The 23,012-nt window shown below is 34.8% G+C and overlaps 3 protein-coding genes and 1 non-coding gene across 5 annotated transcripts; 2 read left to right on the top strand and 2 right to left on the bottom strand.

The window, feature by feature from the left end:
* Window positions 1-8,258: 8,258 nt before the first annotated feature.
* Window positions 8,259-11,204, top strand: LOC100247097 (omega-3 fatty acid desaturase, chloroplastic). The gene is made up of 8 exons (XM_002264314.5): window positions 8,259-9,185; window positions 9,309-9,398; window positions 9,505-9,571; window positions 9,700-9,792; window positions 9,869-10,054; window positions 10,173-10,253; window positions 10,466-10,603; window positions 10,703-11,204. The coding sequence occupies exons 1-8, from the start codon at window positions 8,668-8,670 to the stop codon at window positions 10,886-10,888; spliced, it is 1,359 nt and encodes a 452-aa protein (XP_002264350.1). The 5' UTR covers window positions 8,259-8,667; the 3' UTR covers window positions 10,889-11,204.
* A 3,133-nt stretch (window positions 11,205-14,337) lies between these two features.
* On the top strand, window positions 14,338-16,079 carry LOC100247091 (uncharacterized). 2 transcript variants are annotated; one of them, XM_010655000.3, is made up of 2 exons: window positions 14,338-15,542; window positions 15,636-16,079. In XM_010655000.3, exons 1-2 carry the CDS (start codon window positions 14,660-14,662, stop codon window positions 15,974-15,976), a joined length of 1,224 nt encoding a protein of 407 aa, XP_010653302.1. In that variant the 5' UTR covers window positions 14,338-14,659; the 3' UTR covers window positions 15,977-16,079. The 2 variants fall into 2 exon arrangements, with proteins under 2 accessions (XP_010653302.1, XP_002263907.1); XM_002263871.4 differs by having other exon boundaries at window positions 14,340-15,542; window positions 15,633-16,079.
* A 3,348-nt stretch (window positions 16,080-19,427) lies between these two features.
* On the bottom strand, window positions 19,428-22,188 carry LOC109123040 (uncharacterized). The gene is made up of 2 exons (XM_019221801.2): window positions 21,946-22,188; window positions 19,428-21,087 (listed from the first exon to the last, which is right to left on the bottom strand). The coding sequence occupies exon 2, from the start codon at window positions 21,012-21,014 to the stop codon at window positions 19,761-19,763; it is 1,254 nt and encodes a 417-aa protein (XP_019077346.1). The 5' UTR covers window positions 21,015-21,087; window positions 21,946-22,188; the 3' UTR covers window positions 19,428-19,760.
* TRNAN-GUU (transfer RNA asparagine (anticodon GUU)) lies at window positions 19,431-19,504 on the bottom strand. The gene has a single exon. It is a non-coding gene; the product is annotated as a tRNA-Asn (tRNA).
* Window positions 22,189-23,012: the final 824 nt, after the last annotated feature.

Genomic DNA, 23,012 nt, shown 5'->3' with positions numbered 1-23,012 from the left:
TTGATAGTTAATAGCATTACCTTGTTAGATTATGAACACCAATTTGTGTAGAGTCTATATGTAGTGAATAGTAGATCATAGGCCTAAGCTTATCTCATTGTTATTTACATAGGATACTAGAGTGTAGTTGATTTTCTATAGTGAGATGTTGAATCAACTTCATAATTGGATTTTGAGGGAGCTAATACTCCTATGGGTCTTAGTGGTCCCTATTTTAAGCTCATATACCATGCTAAGATGGTTTATAAGAGTTGGATTGACTCTAGTTTCACTCTTATGCATAAAGGCATTTTTGGGAATTATGTAAGATTGCATAGGGAATAGTGAACAAAGTCTCTAGATTAGGTTAATTGATTAATTAGATGACCCTATGTGATTAATTAATCAATTAGAACTCATTTTGGCCTAGATAAAGTGACCCAAGCCTTGGTGGGCTTAAGTCACTTAAGCCTAGTAAGGAAACACTATAAATATCCCTTAGGGGTTAGGGTTAAGGTTTCCATGGCTTCACATAGTCATCTTTCACCTCCAGAGAAAGAGAAAGAAATAGCTTAGGTTTCTACCCTTCCAAAGCACACACTTTAGAGTGCCAAAATCATGCTTCGAGTCATCGGGTAGAAGATCTTGCTTGTACAAAACCTTTCCAAATTACAAGTTTCATCATCATCAAGATGAATTTTGATTTAGGAACATCTGAATCAAAGGTATGAGTACTACATCTCTATGTTTATAGTTAATAATGGTTTTTATTGCCATTTTATTCCATTGCGATAGATTTAGGGATGTCTAAGGATAAATGCATGTACTTTATGAGATCCAAGGCTTGGGAATGGAGCAATCCGAGGCTCCTAGCAAAAGTAACATCACTCAATGCAAGTATTTTCATCATTTATTAAATGGTTGGTTTTTTTCATTAGGATATCCAAAGAAATCAATGTCATAGTAGTTTCGGTCTAATCCATCATCATCGGTGAAGTTCATTTTTATCTCTTTTCTTTTTGCTTTCATTGATGCTTGGAAAAGGTTGGCCAAATGTTTGAGTGTATGACAGGTATGTGTCCAATGCCTTTTCATGCCACATCTATTGATTACTACTCAAAAAGAGCATATTTTAGATAATAATTCTCATGAGTTTCACGTCTTTTGAGTAGTAATTATGCCTAAAATACTCAATCAACATGTTGTTGCCTTTGCAAGAGTTACTAACAAGTTTTATGAAGTTTTGGAGTCATTTCAAGGTATGATTTGGATAAATTGGTGATAAAAGAGATGAATCAAATTGAAGAGAACAAATAAAGTTGATGATGATCCAATGCATAATGAAAGAAGTAATGCAGTTGGTTTGGACCTGGATTTAGAGTTGATTTGGAGTTGTTTGAAGTGAAATCAAGAGAAAGAAATGGTAAAAAGGAGTTGAAAACCCATGTTTTTCAATTTTGCATGAACATGCGGAAAATTCGCACAATTGTGCGAAATGGACTAGATGGGAATTTGGCTGCAGCTCAAAGGGGAAAAGTGAAAACTGATTTTGCATCACCATGCGAAAATCCCACACAGTCATGCGAAATGCTCCAGGAAGGCGAAAATGGTGCTGATGAATTTTCCACGTTGCACAATCGTGCGAAATTGTTGGAGCTCATGCGAAATTGCATTTTTTCTAGATTTCTTGGTGAGGAAGCCTCCGAAAGACCTCTTAGATGATGCCAAGTGTCCACTTGACCTTAGCCTATAAATAGAAACTTGATTTACTCTTTTGGGAGACTTTTAGACATTTTCTAATTGTAGAATTTTTCAGATTTCCTCTCTTTAGAAAATTCTTTACTTTCCTTCATTTTCTCTCATTTTCTCGCTAGCTAAACATGCCTTGTGAGACTAAATCTCCAAGTATGAGTGGCTAAATCTCATTTTTCTCGGATGAGGGAGGATCTAGAGGCAAGATCTATGGTGGAATTAGAGAAATGAACTTGAATTGCAAAGGTAATTTGATCCAATTGATTGATTAATTGAAATTTGGGGATTTTTCTCTTCAAATTGTCTTGGATGATTACTACAATGCAAGCTAAGTATATTCATCAAATTCTTATAGCTATATTTGATGAGATTGAATAGTTGCATTGTGTGAATCATTGGAAAATAATTTAAGATGAATTGAATATATGATTTGAATTGATCTCTTGGATTAAATGACCTAATTTGAAGATAAATTAGATCTAGACCTAAAGCTAAATCAAAAATCGGTTTAGATGAAAATTTAGGTTGTCAATCTAACTTGATGAAAATTAGATCTCAACATCTATTCACCATATAAATTGTTTTCTAGAAAATCCTAACTCCGAGAATTTCATCTCCTATTAATTTTCTTCTATTTTACATTTTATTTTTCTTCTCAATTTGAGACCATTGTTACCTTGATTTTTCAAATTGAATTTTCAAATCAATTTCACTTTATCACAATCATTTCTTCTCCTCTCATTCAAGCCTTAATTACCGAAAATAATCCATCCTAGTGGACGACACCTAAAAACAACTATACTACAATAGTTTGTACTAAAACCATTTTTGATCGGGTATAAGCTGCTCTAGAATAGTGAATTAGGTTATAAATTGTGTTTTGATTCAATAAACGACGAAAATCTGAGCGATCATCTATAACAATTATTCTTATGGTTCTTGGGACATCTATCTCATGCACATTTCCCATTTTCTTTTGTGTTACCTTAGTGTTACTTGACTTTCTGATGTTGTAATGAGACTTTCTTTTTCTATGAATTTGAGGAATTACTATCAGTCTAATCCTTCAAAAATCCCATGCTTTAATTTAATTCTTCAAATATTCGTTTAAATCTTATTTTCATCGATCCGGATTATTATCCCATATTCATCTATTTATTTAAAACCTAGTTCTTCAAAAATCTCATGTCTTGATTTAATTTTTCAATCCTAAAAATTCTACAATTTGTCTAAATTTTATCCTCACCCATTAGAATCATTATTCCATATCTATTCAAAGTCCAATCTTTCGAAAACCCCCTGTCTTAATTCAACTTTTGATCCCAAAAATTCCATTATTCGTCTAAATTTTATTTTTGTTAATTAGGATTCTTGTTCCACATCTATTTATTTATATAAGATTCAATTCTTCAAAAATCCAATTTCTGAATTAAAACTTCAATCCCATAAATTCTACTACCCATCTTTATTCGCCTAAATATTATTCTCGTTAATTAGTATTATAATCTCATACCTACTTATTTATTCAAAGCCTAATCCTTTAAAAATCCAACGCCCTAATTCAAATTTTCAATTAGAAAAATTCCACTATTTTTTTTATTTATTTATTTTATTCGTTTAAACATTATTTTTGTTAATAAGTATCATTATTCCATATTTGTTTATTTATTTATTTCAATCATTAAAATTCAACTCTTCAAAACCGGATTTCCAAATTTAACCTTTAGACTAAAAAAATTCCACCATTCACTTTTATTCATTTAAATATCATCTTTGTTATCATTATTATAAATTCCACATTTACTTATTTCTTTCTTCTAAACATTCCAATAATTAGAGTTCAATTATTCAAAGGTCCGACTTTCAAACTTAATTTTCAAAATCCCACTATTCACTTTCATCCGTTCAAATATCACTTTCGTCAAAATCCGATTTTCCAATTTAATTTTTAATCTCACTATTCACTATTCATCCGTCCAAATATCGTTTTGATTAATTAGTAACATTATTCCATACTTACCCCTTTATTTCTCTTAAAAATTTCAATCATTAAAGTCTAATTCTTCAAATTTCCGATTTCTAAATTTAGCTATTTGAAATTCCAATTGTCCTATCTCCGAACTTAATTTTCAGTTTCCCATGCTCCAATTCCCGTATTTATTCCGCTACTTATTATTATCATTATCATTATCATCTTATTCATTATTTCTATAAATTATGCCTTCGAATGATTTCTAAGATTTCCAATTTTTATACATCAACTTTCATAATTTCTACGTCTCAAATAACTTACGATTCTGATCCCTTTCAAAATTTAACTCCCATAATCCCAATTTTCGTAACTTAATTTTTCTTAAAAATCCCGAACTTTCAAATAATTCTTCAAAATCCCAATTTTCTTTCAAATTTAATTTCTAAAAGTTCTCATTCTTACATTTAATTCCTAAGAATCCAATTTTCAAATAATCTCTAAGATTCCGATTCTCAAATGAATTTCAAAAATCCAGTTTTCCTTCGAACAATTTTAATCCCTGTTTAGTGATGCATGTGATATGTTTTGTGCTCTATATGGTGTACTAACCCTCTCTATTGATAGCCATGGTGGCTCGTTGCCCAGGTATGTACCCATTTTCCCTCTAATCGTTGTCTATGCATGTCTCGATTCTTATGTGTGCATGATCATTCAGGATATTCATTGACTTACTCATCAATTGCCACGTCAGCTTCATTTTATTAGTAAAGACCCAACTTTAGGGACTTAGAGGGGTGTTATGGTCTTCACCGTACCTTCCCGATAAGTAATTTGACCCCCGAGCTCGATCCAGTTTTTCGTAGATCACCTTTTCCAAAACTAGGAGTCGCACTTAGGGTTTTCTTTCTTATTTTGTTTACCCTTTTAAAAATAAAACAAAAATAAGTAGCGACTTCAAGTCATTTTCTTAATCAATAAAGATCATTTTTCAAATCAAAATCGAGCTCGCCATCGAGTGGGAAACGCATGAGTCGAAATGCGGGGTCCACATGTACATTGATTATTAAATTATATTAAATATTATTTTATGATAATATTGTGATATGTGATTATAATATGTTTAATTTTAAAATCTATTTAATATTAAAATTATGATATATTATAAAATAAATGATGATAAATGTATAAATTTTTAATATATTAATAATATTAAAAACACTATGAATAAAATTATAATATATTTTTACTAATCAATTAAATGAAAATTTTTCATTCAATTACAAAATAGTTATAATTAATCTGTTATTTAAAGTGTTTTTTTAATATTTTATTTATATCATAACTTTTTATATATATTTCTTTAGTGCATATTATATGTCAAAGGGCAAGTCTACCCTAGTGGAGCTGGGGATGCATGTTGAACCTTTTGTTGGGGGTTCGAATCCCTTCAACAACAGCAAAGAAAAGCTCAATTTTGAGCTTTGACCATGTTAACCATCCGTTGACCACCGATATACCCATGCTATATATTGTTTCGCCACCCGCCAACACACCGATATTTCAACGACGATATTTTCTTCCCTGCTCACACATAGGGGTACTATTGGCCCACTATGAGGCAAGACGCTGCAAACTATGTCAAGAGGTGTGATCGGTGTCAGAGGTACGCTCCAATTCCTCGTATGCCATTTGAAGTCCTCAATCCGGTCACAAGCCCTTGGTCATTCACACTATGGGGGATGGATATAGTTGGTCTCTTGCCCGTTGCAACCACACACAAAAAGTTTTGCTCATAGTCATTGACTACTTTAGCAAATGGGTAGAAGTAGAAGCCTATGCTAGCATCAAAGACAAAGAAGTCTCCAGGTTCGTTTGGAAAAACATCGTCTGCCGATTTAAGATCCCGCAAGCAATTATAGCAGATAATGGGCACAACTTGACAACATTGCCTTCAAAACCTTTTATTCGAAGCTAAAAATCAAGAATCTATATTCCACGCCTCGCTATTCTTAGAGTAACGGACAAACAGAGGTGACAAACAAAACCCTACTTACTGCACTAAAGAAAAGGCTGGAATTGACCAAAGGAAAGTGGGTAGACGAGTTGCCTGGAGTCCTGTGGGCATATCGGACAACACTCGGGCGGCCTACATGAACCACTTCTTTCGCCCTTGCCTATCGAATGAAAGTTGTTATTCCAACTGAGATAGGCATGTCCACCGCCAAAACAATCGTACAAGGTCAAAATGATGAAAATCATGAGCTTGGAAGGCACCTGGATTGGGTAGATCAGGTGAGAGGAAACGCGGTCATCCAGATGGCCTCCTATCAACAAAAAGCTATTGCCCATTACAATAAAAAGGCCTAGCCACGGATGTTCTGAACCAGAACCCTAGTCCTCAAAAGGGTCTTTGAGAATAAGGTTGAAATAGGAGCCAAAAAACTCCAGGCTATTTGGGAAAGGCCCTATGTCGTGACTAAGGCTGGGGACTCAGGGGCGTACCATCTACAAACATTAGATGAAGTACCCTTGCTCCACCCTTGGAATGTATCCAACTTGAAGCAGTATTATCAATAAGATTAGCTTGTGTAAAGTAAAATGTATGCGGAAAGGAGAATGAGAAAGACAAGTGTGTATTAAAAGTATGAGTGTTCATTACAACTTCCTGCTAAACCATCTCCAGCCAAAAAAAATAAAAGAAAAAAGTACAGAAAGATCATGTCTGCCCACCAGAGGGGCTGGCTACAGCAATATCTCCATCTCCTTGGGCAGGGCCACTGACTGTTGTGTCCTCATCATTTAAAGGATAGTTGGGGGTATCTTAGGTGATGCCATGTTTCTTCATGCAGCATTGGTAGCTGAAGAAAAACATGTCATCCACCTGCTTTTGGTACTCGCTTTCCAACTCCTCCTTTTGAGCAACGAACCTCGGTGAAAGTGACCCATATTTAATTCCCCAAGCGACACATGTCCCAAAAGCACTGGGTTGATTTGAAGAGACACATAACCCGTCCACCTCTGCCCATGACATAAGTAAACGGGTTAAAAGGGGGCATTGTGGGAACCCTCCACGTGTCAGTCCACATGTCACTTCCAACCAAGCACTGTTTGGGTAAGGAGAAGCAATGTCCGGATTCTTCCATCTGGACCAAGGCCAATTCATTCGGTCACAGACAGGAAGGGGCCCTTCCCCTACGTAGGCAAGCAATAAGTAAGATCGGACTCCTCGAGCGAACGGAACCACCCAATCAGCCTTCAAGGCCCACTGCTTTGCTTAATCATTCACATGTGGTATAGGAATGACTGATGGGACCTCCCCCGACCCTTAAGTCCATGTCAATTAATTAATGCACACAACCTCACAACTCCAACAGATTGAAGGGTCGGACGACTAGACGGTTAGGCATCATGACATATCTTCTAATGGCACCTGCTAGCCACCTAGCTATAATGATTGCCCTACCACCTGCAAGACAGTCATCATTACAGTGAAGGTCAAAGTGCTTAGTCAACACTACAGTGGTTTTCTCATGAACATTATAAAAACCCTCCTCAAGCACAAACAAGGTATGCACGAATAAGCTAACCTGCTTAATCTCTCATTGAAGGAGCTTAAACTATCTTTGTCTAACTTAAGCTTCGGAGGGGCGTGTCTGGACCACCTATCCGGACATCCTTTGTGCAAGGAAGAAAGTCACCCAGTCTCCTCGTTGCTAGGTTAGAGTTCTGAGAGCCACAGCGCAGGGAGGCTAAATCCAATTAACTTAGACGAATCTGACTCTAGTTGATCCTGCATCAACAATTCCCACTCCATTTACAATAATTATTATTTATTTACACTTATTTAGGAATAGATAGAGTTTGTAATATCTAATACGCTTTTAGTATTATTTATTAGAGTTAAATAATAAAATATGAATATGTGAATTTTGGGTGAAATGGATTTATTATTAAATAAATGTTTATTAGGAATAAAATGAAATTTAAATTTGAACACACATATTTTACATATATTCAAACACTTAAAAAATAAAAGTTTGCAAAATGATGAATGATAAAAGTTGTTAAACCCAATTTTGAAAATCTACTATTTCATCCTTTTTTTTTATCATGTTTTGATAAAAAAACCCTTATCCTTTATTTTATAAAAAGAATTTTTATTTTAAAACTTACATGCAGATACTTGAAATAATTAGGACATTTATGTCAAAAATGAATTACTCTTTAAATAAAATTATGAAAAAGGTTAAATTTATAAATATGAGAATTATTTTATCCCCTTTAACCTTTTTTTTCTTAAAAATAAAATCTAGAAAGTATTAATTAAAAACAATCGGATGATCAAAATAAATCATGTTTCTTACGCCTTAAAATGGTCCAAATCTAACTATAGCTTTTAGGCCTAGGTAAAGAATTAAGCATGATAATTGTGTTAGAATTGTCACGTGTGGCACATGGCTTTCCTCGAATGTGTTTCACCGACCTTCCCTTTCAATTATGCATATATTCATCAATCAACTTTCACAAACAGGTCAAGAAACCACTAATAAAGTGGGGAAATTTTCCCACTAACCAAACACCCCACCGTCCAATAACATCCGAATTCCCACTCGTATTTTACCAACTTGAAAGGGAGCCCTCCTCTGGTCGTCGTAAGGTGTTTGTTGAAAATAGGAAAGAATTTCACTACCGAAGAGGGTTTTAGAGAAAAACAGAGAAAATTAACCGCCTTCCAAGAAAGGGAGGGAGAGAATGTGGGAAAAACGTATGGCCATTGTTAAAAGGAGAGAGCAAAGACCTAGCATTATCTTTTCTCTCTTTGGAAAATGTCCAAGCGCCACACTTTATTTAAGGCACTTTCCCTCCTCCTTCGACACTCTCTCCAAACCCAGATACGTAGTATTCTCTAATCTCTCAAATCTGAGCTAAGCTGAAACCCTTCGTTTTCTGTATCTGGGTCTTTAATGGCGAGTTGGGTCTTGTCAGAATGTGGCATAAGGCCCCTCCCTCAAATCTATACTAGACCCAGAACGGGACACATCTCCAACTCCAAAAACAATCACTCAAGGATTAGATTTTTTCACTCAAATCAAAGTAAAACAGACCTAAAATTTAGAGAACCAATTGGGTGTTCTAAAGAGAGGAACTGGGCGCTCAAAGTGAGCGCTCCATTGAGAGTCGAGTATGGAGAAGAGGAAGAGAGAGGAGAGATAATCAATAGGGTTAATGGTGTTGAAGAACAACCCGAATTCGACCCCGGAGCTCCACCGCCGTTCAAATTGGCGGATATCAGAGCTGCCATTCCCAAGCATTGTTGGGTGAAGGACCCATGGAGGTCGATGAGTTATGTCGTGAGGGACGTGGTCGTTGTTTGTGGATTAGCGGCGGCGGCGGCTTATCTCAACAACTGGGTTGTTTGGCCTCTCTACTGGGCTGCTCAGGGGACCATGTTCTGGGCCCTCTTTGTTCTTGGCCATGACTGGTAATCTCACAATCTCTCTCTTTATAGATCTATTCTCTCTGTTTCAGTCTGTATTTTGGTGCTCTATTCCAACACCCCATTTGTTTGGTTTCATATGCATTGTGTTTGATTTTGATGTTGCAGTGGACATGGAAGTTTTTCCAACAATCCCACGCTAAACAGTGTGGTCGGGCATCTTCTACATTCTTCAATTCTTGTGCCTTATCATGGATGGTATGCTTCTGGTGAAACAAGCTCTGAGCAATGGATGCATATTATTCTAGTTTCAGATTGAGAATGCTTTGTGTTCAAATGTAATGCATTTTGATTTTTGTTACAGGAGAATCAGCCATAGGACTCATCACCAGAACCATGGCCATGTTGAGAATGATGAATCTTGGCACCCGGTTAGTGGCTTCCTGCTATTGATGCCTTTTCCTTGTTTCTTGGTCATGTTCCTGCTTTTTTTTTCTTTTTTTTTTTGTGTTTTCCTTTTAGATTCTTCAAAAATTTTATCAGCTCATTTTTCTTGTAGTTGCCTGAGAGAATTTACAAGAACTTGGATGTTGTAACGCGAATGTTGCGATTCACAGTACCTTTTCCCATGCTTGCATACCCTTTCTATCTGGTAAGTGTGTTGTTTCTTGGTTGATTAATTCCAACTGTGGGCTTAGAAATTGTTCTCTGATAATTCTTGTTTACAGTGGAGCAGAAGTCCTGGAAAGACTGGTTCTCACTTTGATCCCAGTAGTGACTTGTTTGTCCCGAGTGAAAGGAAAAATGTCATCACTTCCACCATATGTTGGACTGCAATGGCTGCATTACTTGTGGGGTTATCATTTGTAATGGGTCCTATTCAAATGCTCAAGCTATATGGTGTTCCCTACTGGGTAAATCATATTTCTCCCCTCCATATATTTCTACACTTGAGGAATGAAATTCATCTTGCTTTTTCTTCCCTAATCACATCATATGTTTCATATTGACTTTGGCTGTTTGCTTTGTCAGATTTTTGTTATGTGGCTGGATTTTGTGACTTATCTGCATCACCATGGTCATGATGATAAACTTCCTTGGTATCGTGGAAAGGTATGTCATCATGCTTTCTACTGTTTTTGGTTTTCAATAAAATTTTCATAGTTCCAGAAAGATGAAACTAACTTGTATGTTTACCAAGAGTAGTCATTGTGTTTAGGCATTAAAACAGAGGGAGAAATACCACCAACTGTTACCTTCTCTGGTTTAAACCTTTAGCATTGTTTTGATGTAAAAAGTTTGAATTTTCGTTCTTGTGTGGACAGGAATGGAGTTATCTGAGGGGAGGGCTTACAACCCTTGATCGTGACTATGGATGGATTAATAACATTCACCATGATATTGGAACACATGTGATTCACCATCTGTTTCCTCAAATCCCGCACTATCACTTGATAGAAGCGGTGAGTATCTCTGAAGGTTTGAATAGCTGCTCTATAAAACCGTGAGAAACATTCCATATAGAGCTCATTCTAACAAAATTTCCCCTCTAAACCTTGTAGACTGAGGCAGCCAAGCCAGTGCTAGGGAAATATTACCGGGAGCCTAAGGGGTCTGGACCTCTACCATTCCACCTAATTGGAAGTTTGGTGAGAAGCTTGAAAAAAGATCACTATGTCAATGACACTGATGAGATTGTGTACTACCAGAGTGATCCTCAGCTTAGCGGATCCTCCAATTCAAAGTAAAGCTCTGTTTCCCTGGATGAAACAGGAAATGTTTTCATGTCTTCCATACTGGATCCCTTTGCTTAACTTTGACAAACTCAGAGCTTTTATTACTAGGGTTTGGAGGCAATTCGTTTTGGTATTAAATTTTCCATAGTTAGAGAGGTAAGAAATTATGGAGAAGATTACTGCATTCAATTATTTTGAAAAAATGGAAAAAGTTCATGTAGGACACTCAATGTTATTGTTGTAACAGTAAAGAAAAATTTGTATACTTATCCTCCCTGAAGAGGAAATCATCTCTAAAGCAATTATATCATGTATTGTTTCGTTGAAATTTCAAACTGAAGGACATTGAGGCAATATAATCGACGAAAACCGTAGTTTCTCTTGTTGAGTTGTGTGGACAAGGTGAAGAACAAGCGATTGTGATAGAGATATCAGAGCCAAGACGAGAGTTGTTGTGATTGGGGGAAACCATCTGACAAGGTTGATGATTTTGATACCACACCCTTTTTCCATAGTGAGGTAGGGTCCAGTAGAAGCATTGATCAGTGGCTATAACACCATTGTCTTGATGTTTTTGGCCTCTACTCTCAACCACCAAATCACCGCTAGCTGGGTGGATGGCTTTGTGCTAATGAGATGTCATTTTCTCTTAGGTTCTATTGATAGTGCAAGTTGATGATTTGTGTCCTTTTGAGCTGGAAATATATGGTGTTGAAAAGCCAACTTCCATCTTCCTCTACCTCATATCCATTTTGTAGTACATGCCCAGAACCCAGTGTGTCGTGACTTATTCCATACCATTCATTTGGTATCCAATTGGGTGGGAGCCGAGCTTCAGTTTCATCTCCATTTAGACCCTGTCCACACAGGAAGACATCCCTCTGCTTGGGGGAAATGCTTTCTAACTCATTTTTACCACCCAGAAGAGATTGATGAGATGTAGTTTTAACCTTGTAGGTGGGTTTGGCAATCATAGGTCATATATGTAGGAAAGAAAGGCTTGTGGCAAAATATCTTACCTAAATGATTTGAATCATTAATTATGTGGTTATGAAAAGAAAGCCTAGTTATTATCGAACTAATTTGGTGTGATGGATTTCACACCATGAAAGGGACGTTGTAGGAAGAGATATTAAATCAAAGGCAGCTGTGACGTATAAGACCATAACAATTTGACTACGAGGTTCAATGTTTGAAATGGACTTCCAGTGTTTTTATTTTATTTGAAATGTTTTTAGTCTAAGGTTATGTTTGTTAGGAGGGAAAATGGCAACAAAAGAAAATAAAGAGAAAAAATAAATAAATAAGTATATATATATTTAAATTTAATAAATTATATTTATATATATTTTTTAATTTTGTTTTACTTGCTTTCTTTTATAAAATTTAAAACTGCATAAATTTTTAAAAAACAATTTCATTATCACTTATTGGAAACCAAACATAATCCAAATGTTTTTTAAGAATCATTGTTTGAAAAATTACCACTTAAATACCTCACGAAGCATTATAAATTATTTATTTATTTTAAATCTAAATTTTATTAAATATCAGATTTTTCTCAAAAAGAAAAAACAAACAAGTTTTCTTATGCTAAAAATAATTTCTAAAAGCACTTTTTAAAGGATTCATCGATTATATTTGGTGAGATTTTTTCTGAAAGTGTTTTCAACCTACAATATTTATAAACAAAAAACAAAAAAGAAATGTTTGATCAAATTTAAAAATCTAAAAAATTACTTTTAGTATTGAAAAATTACTTATAATGTCTTATAGAGAAAAACTTAACAGGAGATTCTCTTGAAAATACTTCTAAATAAAATATTTTCATTAAAGACGCTTCAAATAAAAAGACTCTAAAAGGCGTTGTCACCTCTTTAGGATTGAATCTTTTCACTTAATTTACTCTCTATTCTCTTAATCTTCCACAACAGAGTTATCTCCTCACTAATTCCTCAGCCCTTACATTTGATTTGGTAAATTTTTATTTTATTTTTTGTTATTTGATTAAAAGGACCATTCGAAACCCAATTTTAGAAATCTAACCCTCAATTCTTTTTTTACCACATTTCAATCAAAATGCCCTTATTCTTTTTTGTAAAAATGTTCATTTCATTTAAAACCTACATATAAATACCTAAAATAGTCAAGTATATTTATGTAAAAAAAAATAGATTACTCTTCAAGTAAAAACATGGAAGAAGTTAAATTCACAAATATAATGATTACTTCATCATTTTAACTAATTAATTCTTTTTCTTTTCTCAAATAAAAAGTAATTCATCATCACATCATCAACCTCCTCTAATGATCTACTCTAAACAATCTTAGGCAAAATCTTAACCACTCCACAATTGAAGTAGTCACACCATCATATCTTTTTATGTTTGACTTTAATTAGAAGTGGAAGTTTATGCCAAAATCATAAATTTCAAATAATAATATTTAATTAGATAAAAGTTTGACTAAATACAAATTACCTTTTATGCATAAGTTAAAATAGAGTTTGCATAAAAGGAAATATTTTTTGTAATTTTATATCAAGTTTGTTGAATAATAAAGCCTTTTGACAAAAAATTTCAAATAGATAAAAAATTTCTATTGACTATGTTTGATTCTCGGAAAAATATAAGAGATAGAATACCAAGGGAAAGTAAGAGAAGTAAAAAAAGTGAAGCAAAATTTAAAAAAAAAATTAAAATCAATAAATTATTTTTATATGCTATTTCAAATTTATTTAACTTATTTTAATTATTTTAATATAAATATTCTACAGCTTGAAAATACAGAAGTTTCTAACTAATTTTAATTATTATGAAATTTTTTATATTTTTCATATTACAACCAAACATGAAAAAAAATCATTTTTCATAACTTTTTTTTTTTTTTTTTTTGCTTTTCTTAGTACTTTTCGGAACCTAACATAACCATAAAGTTTTTTTTTTTTTCTTTTTTAGAAACCATGGACGAGTAATGGATTCACGTCTATGCTGGACCTGCGTTAGAAGCCCAATGTGGCATAGGATCTGTGCAGAACTTTAACAACCCAAGCCTGTCTGTGCAGGGCCTAACACCAAGTCGAAGCCCAAGTAACTCCTATTAACATCCCAACACCATCTTGGGCTTAACATTTGAACCCAAAAACCAATAGGCCCGCTTAAACTTGAAGGCAAATATGTCGGTGAGAGAGTTGCACCCATGTCAATATTGTTAGAATGAAATGGAGCAGCAAAAGTCAGCAACTTCGGCTTCGCCCTCATCTACTATTAAAAATGGAAACAGAGCAGGCCAGTGAGGTTTGATATATTGGCAATTTGGCACCATTCCACACCAAAACGGTGTCGTATTACTGGACCAACAAACCCTAAAATGACACTGCACCACCCATTTTGTCCTATGTAGGCAAAGCCACCTAATTGGACCTAGGTCTTTGTTCCTTTTTTCCACTGGTAATCCCAGTTTTTCCACGATCAAACAGTGCCCACATCGCGCATTTTCCATTTCTATGTTTTTTTTTTTAATTCTCTCTCTCTCTCTCTCTCTTGGTGGGGCATCATCCTCATTCTTCTTCCTCTTCTCCCATGTTCAACCAGTTTTCAAATCTTGACCCCGCCTATACTCTACGCTGCCTTCCTAATTTGTCTGACTAATTATCTGGATTGGGTTTTTGATAGTTTTGAATTCCACCGCCAAAGTGCCAACGTCTTTAGTTTAACTCCATATCTCTGCCTTCCCATATAGCTCATCTCTCTCTCATTTTCCGCTCCATTTTCTGCTTCTGATATGGCAAATTCACCTAGTGACACAGGGTTTACCAAGTGTTTTTCGGGTGCTGTACGCCGGCTACTATGCACAGGTAGTCTCCCAACACACCCATCTGATCAGATTCCAGAATTGAGCACAGATGAGCTGAAGAATCCATGTAAAGATTCAGTGGGTGAGGCCACGGTTGAGGTTGGCGCAAGTCCAGGAATAGTGGCAAGGCTAATGGGGTTGGATTCATTGCCAGAGAGAAATTGGGTTCCAAGAGCAGCAGCTCTGAATTCAATTACTCGAAGCATGTCTCTGAATTTCATGGATTACTTTCCGGAAGTTGATCCAGCTCAAGGTGGCCAGCATCGTCGTGTTAGGACTTCAGTGTCCTTCCGTGAGGTCCCCACCTCCCTGCACCAGCAAAATCATGACTGCTTTGTTCTCTTCTTGGATAATGTGGGTGAAGCAGGGGAGATGGGACCACACATGAGGAAATCTGAAATGAGGTTTCCAGAATTGAAGCAGAAGAAAGAAGAGAGAAGCAAAAGCAAAGACAACTCGAAAGAGAAGGCGCTCGTGAAGAAAAGGGAGAGTGGAGAGAACAGCAAGAGGGCTTGTAAAGGAAAGAATGAGCCGAAGAGGGTGTCTGGTAAACTTTCTTCCAAGCTTGGTACCTGCTATGGAGTTGAGGATTCTGGTTCAGTCTTGCTTCAGAAGAAGAAGGATGTTCCTGCAACTTCCAAGGTGAAAAGCCCAGTGAGGGAAGCCTCAGTTGGATCAAAATTCACAAAGAAGAAGGACAAGGGTCAGCGTGGAGTCAACAAAGTAGAGCCAGAGTGTGATTCAGAAAATTCAAGTCCAGTTTCAGTTCTTGATCACTATGGTTTTCCAGTCCATCATCCAACTCCATCAGGTAAATTAGTCTCCTCAATTTAATATGCTTTGGCATATCTGCAACTTCGTTATAATCTTTTTTTTTTTTTTGGTTTTCAAATGTTTTCAGCAGGACATTCAAGGAAGATGGGATCCAAAAGGAAGAAATCATCATCAAAACTGGCTAACTGGGACTACCCAGCTCCAAACCTCATTCGAATATCAAACACTGAAGATCAAGAACAGAGGGCAATCAAGAAAAAGGAAAACAAGCAATCCAAGAAAGATTATTACACAGAAATTTTCAGCAAGGTCTGCAAGTTGACAGAAGAAGAAATGAAAGAGTCCAAGTGGGAAGCTAAAGAAGCGAGTAAGACTGAATATTTTGAAGAGATCTGCACAGAGTTTGAGCAACAAATCCTCAATCTTCTGTTACACCAGGTTGTCAATGAACTCAAGGAATTTCCCATGTAAAGCCATGCAAACTTTCTTCCAAACATGTGGGTTGGTTCAAACCCCAATTTCTGGTGACAGTGTGAATGAGAAATGAAATTTGAATTGGAATTCAGGTGTGAAATCAGTTTCCCAAATCTGCTAGGCAGAACGGCCACCAATACACTTGTCAGAAGCAGAGTCAGAACATAGAAAATAGAAATCATGTGGAATGGGCGTGATACTATGATATCTCCTCTGCATTTCCCATACCTCTTCCCACAACAGAATCAGTACATCCCATGTGTTAATTTGTCCTGGCATTGTAGTCCAACATGGTGCCCAAATTGAGATAATCACTACCCACTTTCCAAACAGTACTTCTCTTGATATTGCTTTAGGCTTGTAGAGGTTTAATTATGTTAACTGTGTGTTAAGGTCCGTGACATTGGGCTCCACATCTCAAGCCTGTCTATTTCGTTGGTTATATGCTGCATATGATCACATGAGACTGTTGGTGTAGAACTTTGATTAGGTAAAAGTCATTTCTAGATCCATTCTATCGCCTTTCAATCCATCAATTAATTGGGTTTTGAAGTTTTCCCCTTTGCCCATCCACTCAATTACAAGCATAATGATGAACTTTTTGTTTCTTATTATGAATCATTGTTCAACATTCAAATGAATAGAATCCGCCTTCATTCAAGGGGTGAATTTTTTATTTTTTATTTTTTTTTATTTTTATGGTGATGGAATTTAAGTTGTCGAAATTAAGTTACAAAGAAACGAGAATAAAATAAAAGAAAAAAAATGAATGAGATACTTATGATGAAAGATAAGAGGGTAAAAATTCATGTGGTACATGTACGGTAGCAATTGATTGATGAGAAAGTTGTCTATATTTGGCACCTTAGTAAGACCATTTTACATTGAAAGGACCTAGAGAATCTCATGGTTTAAGACACCCATAAAAGTATTCTAAACAAAATAAAACAATATCTTATATCATTGAGCAAAAATCAACCATTTTTGACTCCATCGCTAGCCTGCTCACCAAAGGTCAGCAACTTCGGCTTCACTCTGATGAGTCTGATCCAAGTGAAAAGAGGAAATAAACTGAAGCAGAGAGGCTCGTGGAAAACGGTGAACTATTGGGCCCGGAAACGTGTTGGGCAGCTTGAAAATGAAACGGTGGCGGGCCCATTTTGCAGTACCATGCAAATTCCAATAAACTGATCCTTGGTCGAGATTTTTCCACAGGGGTAAGGGCCCAACAGGAGAGCAGCATTTCACGTTTTCCAGCGGAGACCGGAGACCTCCTTCTCTCTCATCTCTCATCTGCTATTATTCCCTGCCGCACTTGTCATACCATGTGTTTTGACCTTTGGATGCTGGGTTTTGTAAGACTCTTGAATTCCACGCCTGAAACTTCTGAGTTCTGAACAGACGGCTGCTAACTCCATTTCAGCCTTGGAAACATGCCCGTAAGTGACCAGGAAGAGGACCCTTTATTATTTTAATTGCTTTTAGAATTAGAAGCACTTTACGAAACTCACAACTCACTCTTTTCACATTTGAGTTGTTTTTTTTCTTTTCTTTTCTTTTTTCTTAATATTTTGATTCACATTCGTCCCTACTCTAAATGCGAATTCAATTAACCAAAGTAACTAAAAATAAAAAAATCATTTGATAGTAATTTTAAGAAACGTTTTTAATATTTTCAATATTTGAAAAAATTTATCATTTAAGTGTTAAAAATATTAAAAACACTTTTTAAAATCATTCTTAAATTATTAAATAAATTAAATACATAAAAACTAATTTTAAATAATAAATAAAAAATTTATTTTTATTTTATTTTTTTTATACTTATTTACTTTAATTATTTTTTGATATCTTATTTTTATTTAACTTCTTTTTTATTTATTATCTTTGACTAATTTCCATCATTCTGATTCAATCTTGGTTTCTTTTATTTCCCATTAATTTCAATCTTACGAAGATGATTTTTTATCAACTTCCCATTGATTGGATCATTGTGAACACATCCTTGATTTGTTTCATCTTCTATTCAATTTCGATCATAATGACCGCTCTTGATTTCCATTATTAAGTATCAATCTACATTACTTATATTCAATAAATTTATAGTTATCATCCCAATAAAATCTTATAATTCATCTATTAATATTTTGTAGTGGATCTTAGAAATCCAATAGCTTTATTTTAAAATGTTTAACAAGCACTCGTAACAAGCAAGAAAAATTCAAAGTTTTTTTCACTAAAAAAAATGATAATTAAGGGTTTGTTTGATAACTATTTTCGAAAACAGTTTTCTATTCTTTAAAACAAAAAAACATGTTTGACAACTAAAAATTATTTTCTATTTTTTGTTCTTAAAAACAAAAAATATAGTCTTTTCATGTAATATTTTTTTAGTTATTATTTTATTATTTATACTTGTTTTATAAGACAATTTTAAAAAATAATTATACAACATGTAAAATGATTAAAAATAAAACACAAGATACAAAAATTATTTTTAAAATCAAACTTTTGTTTTATAAAACATTATAAAACAATTTTCAAAAACAATTTTTCAGAATTATTTTTGCAAACAGTTACCAAGCCAACCCTAACTTATCAAAAGTGAGGCAAATGAATCCTAAAGTTATATTTTGTTGGTGGATTATTTATTTATTTTATTTATATTTAGAATGTTTTTCTTAAAATTGTAATGTGTTAATGAAAATAATTTCAATAAAAGTGGTCAAATATGCTACCTTTTAATAATATTTCTAACCATTCTATATACTACCTTTGATATGTGAGTGCATGAGTTTGAATGATTTTTGGAGGATTCCTATTTTGTAATTATTTTTATATAAGTGTGTAAAAAATCACTTTTTAAAAAAAAAAATATTATAATAAATTAAGAAGAAAATTGCATATTAGGGTACAATAAAAAAAATATATATATATACCTTAATATATCAAGGAAAAAAATACTTTTGGGGGCTTGATTCTCTCCTCAGCATGTTAATCCTATGAGGGCAGGGTCTTTAGAGCTCAAAACGGTTCTCAAAATTGAAGAAAAAGAAGCAATTAAACTGATAGAAGTTCAAATCTAAATTTTATGTTCTTCCAATTCTTCAACTTTTCTATGAACTTTTTCAAATCCAAATGAATGTCAACACCAAAATCATGACCAAAGTGGTCCAACAATTTGATTAAAATTACAATCATGGCCACATATGCATACACATTCTCATAACTATCGTGCATCTCACATAAGCCATGGTTGGGACATCATTTTCATTTTAACCTTAAATTTGACTCAATTTCATTCCATAATCCACTCCCTAACAACCCTCAAAAGTCTAATTTCAAAGGACATCTAATGAAGCACCCCAACTTCTGCATTTACAATCCAATTTAAGGGAGGCATCATTGATCATTTAGAAAATCCAATTAACATAAAGCACAAAAACAACTTCGCTAGAAGAAGGGCTTGAACCTTCGACCTTGTGGTTAACAGCCACACGCTCTAGCCAACTGAGCTATTCCAGCTTTTGATGAGAAGTTTTAGTGGCTAACTAAATACCTTATATTTAGCACACAATAGCTCAGAAAAGAGGGAGAGATTAGGCATAAAAACAAAGGACTGTGGCTGCACATATTTGATACTTCATTCAATTAACACCGCTTGATCCCATCCTTCAACTCCTAAACTCTGTAAAAAGAAATTGAAACTAGAAGTTCTTTATTGTGTTAAGGTGGTGGAGGTGGAGGTGGAGTGGTGGTGGTGGTGGTGGAGGGGTAACTTTCATGGATATCTCCTCCTGTCCCTGTTATGTTTCCTATATGGCGGTTTTGTATCAGATACTGGTGGCCACTCTGCCATATTCGCCAATGAGCCTCCAGCAGCTCCTTCAACCTGTGCCCCATTTTCCTCGTTCACATCCAAAGTTGCTGATGGGGCTGCTGCAGCTCCTCCAAACTGTGCCCCATTTTCCTCGTTCACATCCAAAGTTGCTGATGGGGCTGCTGCACCTCCTCCAACCTGTACCCCATTTTCCTCGTTCACATTCAATGGTGCTGAAGGGGATGCTGCACCTCCTCCACTATTACTGTTTCTTTCATTGTTTTGTGACATTCTATATGGTTCATTCATCCCGTAGTCGAAGTAAATTGATAGAGGGTCTCCATTAGCATTCCAGCCTCCTAATCTGTTCCAAGGGTCGCTCCAAGTAAAATAGGAAAATGGCGGTAGAGTTGCCGGGGGGGGAGGGAAACTGCGAGAGAGCCCTGGCATCATGTCAACAAGAGCAGGTGGCCTATTCATGACTGCTGATGCACCAGCTGCCTCATCGTTTGATCCAGGCATGTTGGGAGCAACATTAGGAATAGATGCTGCAGTATTGCCCCCATTATCCCTGGTTTGATCACCAGGAGCATTAGCAGCAACTGGAGTTTGCAAGTCAGACACTGAACTGCCCCCATTGGAATCGCCTGCAACAGCCAAGTCCACTGGAGCTTCTGCACTGCCCCTATTGAAATTCCCAGTGTTATCACCAGCAACAGTTGAAAGAGCTGGCGGATCAGAAAATGCTAGGGCTTGAAACCGATTAGATGATACCTCCAGCCCATCACCAGGTATGTTGCAAGCAAATGGCGGAGCATAAGTTGGAGTCTCAAACCGGGATGGTATATTGACTTCAGGGGCAGACACCACTGCTGGAGATGGTAAAGGCAGCTGCTCATCAGTCAAACCCCTTCTTCTGTTATCAGCTCGGTTGCATGCAAGCATGTTGAGAAAACCAGATGTAGCAGAAAATGATACAGCATTAGCAACAGCCGGAGTTTGCAGCTGACATGCTAGACGGAGCCCAGTGAAATCCCTCCTCCACTTGAGAGAGTGGTGGATTGCAAGCATGTGGAGAGCAGTCCCTGGAGTTTGTGGCCGAGACGCTACATTGGACCTATTCAAGACGGTATCTCCATCACCAGATGGGAAGATTGCAGGCACATTGGGAGCATTCTCAGCAGTTTCATCTCCAGGTGGGTCAATTGCAGGCATCTTGCGGCATTAGCAGTAAGGCAGTTGTTGTCTATTAATTTAATATTCACCTGCTAATAACCTAATGGCATGGCTGATTGAACAAAAAATAGATCAACCAGAAGACTACATATACGAACCCCGCAAAGAAAATCAATTCAAATAAATTGAGTTCAAGGATAGAAGATCAAGGGTCTGATCTGTTTGGTTGCATAGAAATGTCCGATTCTTTAATTTCTCTTTGTTTGGCAACCAAGAAAACCAAGACGTTACTCTGTTTGGTTGCACAGAAAATCTTAATTCTCTAATTCCTCACTGTTTCGGAACCAAGAAAACCATAAACAAACTCCATCAAGCTGGATATTGTTATGTTTTTCATTCCTGAATTTTACAATTTTTGCGAAGCAAAAAATGAAATGAAATTAAGCATACAAATCCAAATCTCAGTCTTCTTTCCTTTCACAGTTTTCTTAGCAACCAAACAAAGCATAGAAGAAACTGTGATGAAGGATATAACAGCAAGCATTGCCTCGATTTGGTTGCATGGAAAATTCTGGTTCTTTAATTTCCTACTGGGAACCAAGAAAACAAGAAGACTCCCTCATTCCCAATTTTTCTTAACAACCAAACAAAGCAATACAAGAAATACCAAGAGCAATCCATGAAAAGCTCAAAACGCATTAGTCCAACCAACGTCTCAGAAATTTTTTTCCCCTCAAGATTCCAAGACAAATTTGAAGACAAAGAAATCGGAAAGTAACCAACCAAGAGAAACCCATGAAAACCCACAAATTACTTACACATACCCAACCAACATCTTAGATTTTCTTCCAACATTTCAAATAAATTTAAAGACAGAAATGGAAAAAAAGAAGAAGAGAAAAACAAACCAAAAAGAAAAAGAAAAGAAAAGAAAAGAAAAGCTAACAATTGAATCGATGTAACAGCGTACCTCAGATGTGGAATTCTTGAAAGATTGAAAATTTTACATGCAAAGGCAGAGTCCTTCAACTTTCTAGTTCCCTCTCTTTGAGTAAACCAACCACTTTTTGAATATGGGCAAAATAACATACAACCTCACCTTTTTAAGAGTAATGCTTTTCTTGAAAATTACATATCATATTATTTGGAGTGTAAAAGAATAAATAAAATGCTTTTTTTTGTATTTAATTTTTTTAGTAGAAGTTTTTTCTTCACACTAGTAATTGAGTATAGTCCGGCATGGTTAATAAACGAGAAAAGTGAGCTTTGATTCACTCATTTTAAAAAATATAAAAAAAGGAATTTTAACTTTTATAAATTAGTTTTATCTTCATTTATTTAAAAATATTTTAAAATCTATGCATTATGTCATAAATTACATATTTATTTCTTTTCCTAAAATGACCTTTTACTTTTCAAGGATAATATCGCCAATTGATAATTTTTTTAAATTGATTCAAATAAAAAATTTAAAGCTAAAAATATAAAAATAAAATATTAACTTTCACTTTGTTAAATAAATTAGAAACTATAGATATAAAAAAAGAGTTGGAAATACAATGAAAGTTAATATTTCATTTTAAAAATTTATAAGTTTTTTTTTGTTTTAATTGTATTTAATTTTTAAGTATTTTAGTTTTAATTGTATTTTTAATTTTAAAATTCTCTTGTTTTATTGTTGATGTCGACTAATAAATTTTTTTTATTCAATTTTATTAACAAAAATGAGAAGATGAGTAGATTTATATAATATAGTATATAAAACCATTATTAATTAAAAAACTAAAAATATTTTATTTATCACTTGAGAATCTAAAGAATTTTTTAAAAATGATTTGTATCTAATATTATATAATAAAAAATATAATAGATTTATGTGTAAGATATTTTATCAAAGTAAAATGATAAATTAATTTTTTGATAATTTTATTTAATATTACCAAGTAAAAGGATATTTAAGAAAATAAATATCTTATTTATGAAAAAGTGTCTATATTCTAAAATATTTTTAAAATTGAATTTCTTTTTAAAATTAGT

Source organism: Vitis vinifera, chromosome 8 (genome assembly GCF_030704535.1).
Source record: "Vitis vinifera cultivar Pinot Noir 40024 chromosome 8, ASM3070453v1".
In the NCBI taxonomy this organism is placed as follows: Eukaryota; Viridiplantae; Streptophyta; class Magnoliopsida; order Vitales; family Vitaceae; genus Vitis; species Vitis vinifera.
The sequence above is the reverse complement of the archived record's forward strand: the minus strand, read 5'-3'. Positions and strand labels throughout refer to the sequence as shown.